At 36.4% G+C, this 10,999-nt stretch overlaps 1 protein-coding gene across 3 annotated transcripts in view; it reads right to left on the bottom strand.

Moving 5' to 3' along the window:
- Positions 1-866, bottom strand: part of npbwr2b (neuropeptides B/W receptor 2b) — a 2,588-nt gene extending 1,722 nt beyond the window's left edge. The window contains exons 1-2 of one of the 3 annotated variants that reach the window (XM_005161940.5): positions 815-866; positions 1-615 (exon numbers count right to left, since the gene is read on the bottom strand). The exon at positions 1-615 is cut by the window's left edge and continues 1,722 nt beyond it. In XM_005161940.5, coding sequence (XP_005161997.1) covers positions 1-461 — 461 coding nt within the window. In that variant the 5' untranslated portion in view covers positions 462-615; positions 815-866. 3 annotated transcript variants of the gene reach the window in all.
- Between the last annotated feature and the right edge of the window lie 10,133 nt (positions 867-10,999).

The raw sequence follows: 10,999 nt of genomic DNA, 5'->3' as shown, positions 1-10,999 counted from the left end.
TTGGAGCGCACAGTAGAGAGGACCACCAGGTACCGGTCCACACTCATTACCGTCAGGAAGTAGATGCTCGAAAAGATGTTATAGTGGTCGATGCTTAAGATGATCTTGCAGAGCACCTCACCGAACGGCCAGTAGTGTAACAGATGCTCCGCTATGTTGATGGGCAGCACTAAAGTGAAGAGGTCGTCGGCAATCGCCAAGTTTAGAATGAACATATTGGTCACCGTTTTCATTTTGGGTGCTTTGAGGATCACATATATGACCGCCGTGTTCCCTGTCAAACCTACGGCGCATATCACGGAGTAAATGACCGGGAGAACCACGTACAGATCTGCGTAAAAGAAGTAGTCAGCCGGCGGTGTGCAGTTCAGATCGCTCCGGTTGAAAGAGTTGTGATAGTATAAGTCCATGCTGAAGTTGCATGTCGGGTTTGGGATAAAGGGGCTCGTGATGTTCTCCATACTGTGACAGCTGAGCCTCCGGGGAAAAGTGCTTTACTTTATAAAGCTGCTCTTGTGCTTTCGCAGATCTCTCCACGAGTCTAAGGTGGTCGATGTCTTTCATCTGTCTCTTTGCACATCACGAGATCTGAGAGTGATACGAAACATTTACACTCTGCAGGAAACAGATTATGCACATTGAGAAACTTGGAGCGCGGTTGCGCGTATTATTTATACAACTTTGTTTTAAAGGTAAGGTTAAAAAAATTACTGTATACCTACACCTGTAGCATACACATTTATATAAAAAAACAAAAGCAAAGGCTACATCCAAAAAATGCGATAGCTTGCGGTGAAAATGTGCGAGAACTTACCGTGTAGGATTCTCTTTCTCCATGCGCGCGCTGCGCTTTCTCTCTCTGCATCAGGCAACCCAGCTCGCGCTTTTCCCAAATAGAAGGAAAGAAGCCCCACTGCTGACGTCACATTCTGTCGCGCGCTACCAACGTCTGCCTTTCTTTCTAAATGTTTATATGTGGGTTGTTACCTATATTAATTGAAATATAGTTATTGACATAGATGTCTATAATTTATAACATACATTAAACATTTTCATAGCACAAAATGATTCCTTTTATTAGTAAAAAGATCTTACACTGAGAAAAAAAAAAACAATTTTGTCAAATTTATTTGTTTTCTTAGTCAAAAATATTACATGTCCACACTATTTATACTGTATGGTGATTCTCTCTCTCTCTCTCTCTCTCTCTCTCTCTCTCTCTCTCTCTCTCTCTCTCTCTCTCTCTCTCTGTGTATGTGTTGTGAATATATACACTCACTGGCCACTTTATTATGTACACCTTACTAGTACCGTATTGGACCCCCTTCGCTATTACACCACCACCAGAGATGGTTATGCGTGAAATCCCAGTAGATCAGCAGTTTCTGAAATACTCAGAGCAGCCCGTCTGGCACCAAAAACCATGCCACATTCAAAGTCACTTAAATCAGATTGTCTTGACCATGTCCATAATCATGTCCATGTATGTATGTATGTGTGTGTGTATGTGTGTGTGTGTGTGTATGTATGTATGTATGTATGTATGTATGTATGTATGTATGTATATATATATATATATATGTATATATATATGTATTATATGTGTTTTACGAAGAAACACTGTTATTATACAGACTTTTTCTCGATTATTATGATCAAACATCATCAATAAAGTGCCTGCACTAAAAGTTCAAGAGAAAACAATGTTATTTAAAAGAATTTTCCCTAAATCATTACAATTAAACACCTTTAATAACATGTCAAGACATGCTCATGATCGTTATTTAACAGTTTTATTTTGGATCAAAAATTTTTGGAAAAAACAACAAACGAGATACAACTGATTAAAATTCTCACAACTTTAAAATTACAGTTGTTACATTTTATTAAATAGTGTTTATGTAAAATGTGTAGAGGTTTAAGTTATATGGAATGATTCAGTTACAGATCTTAAATAAAATGGAACTGTAACATGAAGGAGACCCTGACAAATGGGTGCAGATCCAAAGGCGAGCAACAGTCATCACAGGGGCAAATAGATGTAACATTTTGCAGGGAATCCAGAATCATGGTCAAATAACAGGCAAATGGTCAGTCCCGGCAGCAAACAACATAAACAATTAACAAACAAAGCAAGGCAAAAGAAGAGAAACGCGTCATAATGTTCACAGTAGCAGTATAACAAGACTAGGCAATTGGCGCGTGCGTCTGTGCTGCTTTTAAAGTGCATGTAATCAGTTCTTAACAGTCCTCTGACTGTGTGTGTGCAATCAGCGGAATCTAAAACAGGTGTATGTGAGCACTCTTAGTGTGTTACTTTATTAAATGGATTTGATAGTAATAATCTAGGAAAAGTCTGTAAAATAACAGTGTTTTTCTGTAAACATTTTAATGAAAATATCTGTAGATTTTTTATTTTATGCACTTTTTTTCAACAAAGAAATTTTACCTTAATTTTATGGTTTTTGTTTGGCAGCCGTAGCTGCCAGTCATTTAACCTTTTTTTTACTTTGTTTGTTTTTTTTACAGAGGCAGTAATTACAATTTATTACTTTAATTTTACGTAATTTTAAATGTACTTAAAAAACAGGAAAAAACACTAGTATGTCTTTTTTTTTTTAAAAAAACAGACAAATTGCTGTAATTTGTCATTACTTATAAAGTACATAAAATAACAGTCAAGCCGTTAATTTACTAATAATGTTTGTAATTTTTACGAACTTTTGAATATAATTTAAAATAACAGAAAAAATACTGTATAAATAATACTGTAATTTCCCTGTATAAAAAACACAAATGTCAGTAATTTGTCTTTAATAATAAAGTGCCTAAAATGACAGTCAAATGGTTAATTTAGAGAGATTGGTTGTCATTTTACTAAGTTTTGAATATAATGTGAAATGACAAAAAATTACTGTAAAAAATTTAAGGATATTTTCTGTAAAATTAGTTTTTTTTACAGCGTATATATATATATATATATATATATATATATATATATATATATATATATATATATATATATATATATATATATATATATATATATATGTGTGTGTGTGTGTGTGTGTGTGTATAGAGTTGTGTGAAGATTATCATCCGTTTGCGGGCATCCGAGAGACTCTCTAAAAGCGATATTCTACTGTTTAACATGACAGCGGGGGAGCCAGCATGTTGTCTGTCACATCATTTGGGATGCCATGTTGAGGGTTGCTGCACTGAAAACCTTATATTTTGTACTTATTCTCTTTCATCTCATTAGATATTAGTCTGAATCTAATTGTTCGGTTCGTAATGCATACCGAACCGGAAGTCTCGTACCGAACAGTTCAATGCGAATACGTGTATTGTTACACCCTTAATATATATATATATAGGAAATACATGACATATTCCCTAGAAAATCAATTTGTCAGAAAGACTGTGCAATCATGCATGAACTATTATCTGTCTTCTCTCATTATTTTAATTATCAAATATTAAGTGGGTAGAATACTTATCCAGCCAGGTGTCAGCACTCCAGACAAGTGCAACTTGACCTTAAGAAAAATCAGCTAACATTTTTCAGCAATTATTATTTTTCTTTTTAATTTTTTGCAAGCTGCATGATGTACAATAATAAAAAAAAAAAAGTAGTGAATGTGAGGCCAGTGATAGCTGACTGCTCAGTAAAACCACAGCCAGGTATGATAATCATGAATGACTGGGTTATTGTTCAGCATCAGATACCACTGATTGGCTCAGTGTGCCATGATCCAGTCATTTTAAGAGTGAGTGATTGGTATATTGTTAGGCTTAAGATGTGTTGATGGAGGATTCACAGCCTGCAAGCTTTGACTGACAGCCTGTAAAAATGACATGGAAGAACTCCAAAACCTATATATATATATATATATATATATATATATATATATATATATATATATATATATATATATATATATATATCGGTAAGACTTGAAGTGGTTGTTCATAAGACTGTCATAAACTCTTTATCATGACATGACAAATCTTTGATTTCTTTGTCTTTGGTTTCCTTTCTTGTGGAAATTCCTAAACGTGTGGCCATTGCTGTCTATAGAAAATAAAGGAGGTCTCAGAATTTATCTCAAATTTCATAGTTTGTGTTTCGAATATGAAGCTCTCAGGGGGTTTGAACAACACAAGGGTGTTATCAGTGGCAGAAGTTTAGTCATTGGGTAATCTAACTCAAATACAACGTGCAAGCTTTAAAAACCTTACAGTAAAAATGTCCAGTTTCAAAAATCAAGCTGTGCACTGTGTGTTGTTTAGATGTCAAGCTATCGACAGACCCTCTAGACATAAAACTGAAGTATACTTTGGGTTATTGGCTTGTCATGCATAAAGGTCTTTTGAAGAAAGTAAATTCTGACCTGCTGAGATCTACTTGTATAAAGGGTTTGAAATGAACACCCACCAAACACAGGTGGTAATTAAATGGGGCATGTAATGCAAATCAACCCACCAGCCAATTTGGCATGTTATGATTTATAAATAGTTTTCTATCACCTTGCACGCTATCAGAGCACATCTTTTGGGAGCCTAAAACATTATCAAAACAAACTTTAAAATGGGTCGCACACTGAGTGAAATCCTATCTTTTAAATTCAAACATAGAGTAATACAAATCTTGCTTTCTTTCACTTTCTCGCTGTTTTTGGCACTCATTAATTCAGATTCGCCAACACCACTTTGTTCTGTCATTGATCTTCAATCATGTCTAATACATTTGCGCAGTAGCACCCTTGCAACTTTCTAGCTACACACAGTTAAACGTGTACATTACCTTCAATATTGAAGTGAAAAGCATGAAAATGTTAGCGTTCAGAGAGTACTATAGGTGTCATGATATTTTGGGTCATGATTTTCATTATTTTTTATCTGATTTGTTTGGAGTGAAAATGAGTTGACTTTCTTTCAATGGATGTCATGACAGCTCAATAAGCTAAAGATCATTGACTGTGTGAGGAAACAGCTGATAACCTATTAATCTGACAGCCACTAATCTTCAGCATCTAAACATTGATAAAAAAATGCCAACAAAATAAAAGCTGACAGCATTTTTACAGAAATCTCTCCAAAAAAATGTTCAGATGCGAAAGACTTTAAATGCTGTCTGAACTTTTCTTCTATAATGAACATTTTTCTCAGCTTCCTATGTTTATGTTTATTTACTTAACTTTAACAGCAACGAAAAAAACAATTCATTGACATAAAAGTACATTAACATTACTGTTCCTACACATAGGAGCCTGAGAATAATGCTGATTTTAGAAGTACATCTCAGCAAGTGCCACGCAGTGGGTAGCACTGTCGCCTCACAGCAAGAAGGTCCCTGGCTGGGTCAGTTAACATTTCTGAGTGGAGTTTGCATGTTCTCTTTGTGTTTGCATGGGTTTCCTCCTGGTGCTCTGATTTTCCTCCACAAGTCCAAAGACATGCGCAAGGTGAATTAAGTAAGCAAGTAAGCTAGATTTTCCAAAGTTGTATGTGTGTAAATGCATGTGTATAGATGTTTCCCAGTAATAGGTTGCAGCTGGAAGGGCATCCGCTGAGTAGAACATATGTTAGAAATGTTGTAGGTTTGTTCCACTGTGGCAATCCCTGATTAATAAAGAAACTAAGCCGAAAAGAATATAAATGAGTAAACGAACAAACAAACGAACGAACAAACGAATGAAATTTTAGCAACAAGAGGATTTTGCATCTGAACTCTTCAGTTGTATCTGCAAACATTGACCAAGTCAGGAAAAAGCAATTTAGCCAATAATTGTTTTAGTAAACATGCATTTATCCTTTAGTAAATCTGTGACTAGTTCAGAGTGTTACAAAAAAGTACCAGTCCAGTCACATCAAGATAGATTTTTCCACATTTTAACAGCTGTAATGTGACCAGTTGGTTGAAGTTGTTAAAGATTGTCGTCCTTCTTTATAACTGTATTACTGTATGTGATCCTTGAATTTAGTTTGAGGAAGAGTTTCTGCTAAGGAATCGTGTACAAAATGCTATAATATACAGTCACTTCTTTTGTTTGTGACGCAGTGGCGCAGTAGGTAGTGCTGTTGCCTCACAGCAAGAAGGTCACTGGTTTGAGCCTCGGCTGGGTCAGTTGGCATTTCTGTGTGGAGTTTGCATGTTCTCCCTGCGTTCGCATGGGTTTCCTCCGGTTGCTCTAGCCTGCAACAGGTAAATTGGATAGGCTAAATTGCCCATAGTGTAAGAGTGTGTATGGAGAGAGATGGGTTGCAACTGGAAGGGCATCCACTGCGTAAAACAAATGCTGGATATGTCGGCGGTTCTAAGCTGAAAAGAAAATGAATGAATGAATGAATTACAGACACATGCAATGCAATATTGCCTCTTGGTGGCCTGGGTGCCACCTTGAATGAAGTCACTGCATGCGGATTTAAAATTTTCAAATCAGTCAGATAAGCGGTTCCTCGGTTAAACAATTTGCATTGTGGAACCACTATGTGGTCAAACTGCACTACTGTTTTTACAGTGACCTCAGATCAATCTTGTACAATCATTCATGAGTTTGGTAATGATATCATATTTCTCTTAAGAATTATCGAGATTTTTGAAAAAGTGGCCCTGGCCACTCTGGATGTTTGGTCATCTGGTGATGAACCTTGGTTGAAATGTCTCCAGACTCCAGATTATCTGATTACGCCACTTTCATTCAAATCAGGAAGAATCTAGCACTAGTTCACAAAAAAAGGTTTTTAAAATAAATGCAAAATACCTAAATATGTCTCCAGTGTGACAGCCAGATCTGCCACATGCCCCTTATAGTTCTTATGCCAAAGATTCCTATGATGTTCCTGTGATAGACTGAAGTTGAGTCTGTTGCCAGCAGTTTTAGTAGAGCAGCAGTACTGAGTGATTAGGTTTTTTAATAAAAATATTCAGGGTAAGCATCGGTGACACCCAATTAGTTTTAGGGCAGAAAAGTGGCCTTTGGGCTTTTGTACCACTTACAATATGGGATTCAAAACTACACTTAGGGCCCATTTACATTAATACAATTTTATTTTTACAATGATGTAAATTGTAAAACGTCCACACTGGTTTTCATCTAGCATTTCTGAAAAGCTCTCTGTCTACACTGCACCGCTAAAACGCACATCACGGGACCATACACACACTCTGACATGTACTGAAAGCTGTTTCAGCATATTCTTGAGCTCCAGGCAGTCAGCGGGAGCTTTGAGCACACCTGCCTATCTGAAAGCTGCCAAATGTTGGCCAGTCCATCCCAAATCTGCCTCTGGATGTCATCGCTCTGAAGTTGTTAAACGAGATCTATTAATCAACAATCTATTAAAAATCCCCACACACACACTACCCCAACCCACTCACTCACTCACTCACTCACTCACTCATGTGCCGTTCTCTAATCTGATCTTACAAGGAAACGTTTACGTTTTGTCAGTTTAGTGGCTAATTCGTAAGTTCTGACCAAATGAGCCTGTGTTGCATTTATTTGTCAGGTATGGCAACCAAAATCCAACGTGTGATAGATGAAATTTTTTTAGCATCCAAACAACATCAAGCTGTAACGTCATTAAACGTTGATATTTGGTTGATTTTAGGTTGCGTTGGAAATTAACTAAATTGCAATGTCTGACCAACATTGGACATTGACGTCGGCCTGATGTTGGGTTCTGACGTCACCTTCATTCATTTAATCTTTTTTTTTCAGCTTAGTCCCTTTATTATTCTGGGGTCGCCACAACCGAATTAACCGTCAACTTATCCAGCATATGTTTTATGCAGCGGGTGCTCATCCAGCCGTAACCCATTACTAGGAAACCCATACACACTCATTTGCAAACATACATACACTATGGACAATTTAGCCTACCCAATTTACCTATGACACATGTTTTGGACTGTGGAGGAAAGCAGAGCCCCATAGGAAACACACGCGAATGCAGGGAGAACATGAAAACTCCACACAGAAATGCCAACTGACCCAGCCGAGGCTCGAACCAGCGACCTTCTTGCTGTGAGGCAACAACCTGACGTCAATCTGATTTTAATTTTTTAAACAAAATACAATGTTCCATGACATTGGTATACAACCTCAACTGGATCTCATGTTGACATCTTGTGCCTACTAGTATTAAATTTGAAATGAAAATAAAAAAAAATATTATGCTGAAAAAAAATGTTAGTGAGCCAAATCAGTTAGAAGGTTCATTTCAAAGCACTGATTTCTTTCCACATATCAATATAGCTGCATTTGAAGAGATTAACAAAACAAAAACAAAAAATAAAACTGAAAAATGATTAAAACTCTATTACGGTCACATTTTGTCATATCCAAATCTATTCCTCTGGTGAGATCTTTTTTTTTTCTTCTCCTCAAAATGATTGCACTTGAATAAGTCATCCATGCCGTCAGTGGGTCTCTCTCTTGCTGTGCTTGATTGTTCTATTGTTGGAATAAAAGGATCAGACTCTGCTAATCAGAGTGACAGTGACACCTTAAAGCAGGTTTATTGGGGACCATGAGATGAGGTCACCCGAGGACAGGCCTTTTAATGGGGCACAAGCTTATTGTTAATGTCAATTTAAGGCTGAGCGTTATCAAATACTGATTGGCTTTTAAGAGACGTAACGTGTTAATTAGTGAGGTGGAAAACAGATATCCTGTGTGATGCCCCTGTTGTCATTTCAATTTCATCCCTTTTTTTTTTTTAATTACACCGCTTGTGTTTCTCATCACTACTTCATGATTAAAGGGAGAGATCCCTTTGGCTTTCTGCACCAATGTCTCAATGATGAGCTTCATGAGCTGGAGTACACGGCAGTTTCAGTGGGGACTTGTTGGTATGATTGTCTCTCTTTAGGACAATCAAAAGGAAATTGATTTAAGATCATCAATGCTAATTACCTGCGCATGCTGAGACTGGAGATTCAGAGCTTTCAAACCTGTGGGATAGGGTTGAATGAATGAACTATTATAGTAATAATCTGGAACCCTGGAAGTTCAGACAGCAGGAAAGACCTTTCAGATGTTTAGTAGTAATGTATGTCTCCATGTCTTGTGTGTGTGTGCGTGTGCGTGTGTGCGTGCGTGCGTGCGCGTGTGTGTGTGTGTGTGTTTGTGTGTGTGTGTGTGTGTGTGCTATACTGATCTATGTATAGATGTGCATTGGACCATATACATGATCCGAACCCTTGAAGATGGAAAAATGTATACATTTTATAATCAATCAAAATTGTGTAAAAATAAAGTTGCTAATAAGAACCATAAAGGGCTTTTTTGATGCATTGAAAAAATGTGATTTAGTTTAGCAATGAATCTTTTTAAAGAGCCCCTATTATGCATTAAAAATAGCCTGATCTCACGAGAAAACGTAAGTATTTTACGTTTTGCCAGTTTAGCGGCTAATTCGTACGAATTCGTACGAGTTCAGTCGTACGAAATGGTACGATTTTAAAAAGGAGGCGTGGCACCTGACCCCACCCCTAACCCCAACCGTCATTGGGGGATAAGCAAGTCGTACTAAATTGTACGAATTAGATCGTACGAATTCATACGAATTAGCCACTAAATGGAAAAAGTTACGAATTGCCGTGAGATTGTGTTGATTAAAAAGGGTAACATTTTGGTGTTGGGAGTCTCGTTCATTATCTTCTAAGATGCATTTATTTTTTACCTAGTTTCCTAACGACTCACATAAGATTAGTTCAGCAATTCATTTGTTCTCAAACCCCTCCTTAGCGTGATACTAATCTGCACTGATTGGTCCGATGAACCAGTCTGTTGTGATTGGTCGACTGCAGTCAGCTGGAGTATGGAGAGAAATGCCCACCATGGCTTATCAAAAACTTTGAAGTAGTCAGAGTGCAGAGTGTATGTTTGAGCCATGCAGTTTAACACTAGCATATTGCTCAGTTTCTAACCATAATTAAAAACAGTGACAGACATTCTGTTGTACAAAGTAAGTAGGCGGCTTACTTTGACAGGGTTGTCACTGGCAACGCAAATGAACTGGAAACTTACTTTTGGTTGTATTTGTGTTGATTCAAGTGATGTGACAGGTGCAGGTGTTGATTGTTAATAACATCACTTGCATAGGAAGCGTGGCTGCCTGAGAGTGCAAGCCTAAGAGTGGCTCAGTGACTTTTATCAATGTCCCAGCAGACACTTTTCATACTGGTTATCTAAATCAGAGAATCAATACAGATTATATCTAGAAATTTTAAGACAAAAATGATAAGATAAAAATGATAAGTAAATTGGTGTGTTGCTCATTCTTCTGACAGCTTGAAAGCTGTTAAATTTATATATATATATATATATATATATATATATATATATATATATATATATATATATATATATATATATATATTTCTTGCCGACTTAGTAATTAATCTCTGGGAAACATCCACACATACACACACACACTACGGACAATTTAGCCTACACAATTGAAACCCACGCGAACGCAGGGAGAACATGCAAACTCCACACAAAAACGCCAACTGAGCCGAGGATCGAACCAGCGACCCAACGACCTTCTTGCTGTGTGGCGTCGCCATATATATATATATATATATATATATATATATATATATATATATATATATATATATATATATATATATATATATATATATATATATATATATATATATATATATATATATAATTTATTTATTTATTTATTTATTTATTTATTTATTTATTTATTTTTTACGAAATCATAACATAACAAGAAAAAAAAAAACATTTGTTAGGTGATGCTGTCAATTGTAGCTGTTGCTTGGTAACAGTGTTGACAAAGTTGTTGCATCATGGTTTCTAGGAGAGTTTGTAGTTTTGTACATGCATCTGCAATGTTTTTTATTTATTTTTTTTATTTATTAGACAGAAGATTTTCATTGCTTATGAGCACTGACAGTTACTGCAGCCTGTTTCAAGTTCACTAATTAATTTAGCAGAAGTACTTACATGGC

This window comes from Danio rerio, chromosome 23 (genome assembly GCF_049306965.1).
Source record: "Danio rerio strain Tuebingen ecotype United States chromosome 23, GRCz12tu, whole genome shotgun sequence".
NCBI lineage: Eukaryota > Metazoa > Chordata > Actinopteri > Cypriniformes > Danionidae > Danio > Danio rerio.
Note: the sequence above shows the minus strand (reverse complement) of the source record. Positions and strands in the feature narration are given on the sequence as shown.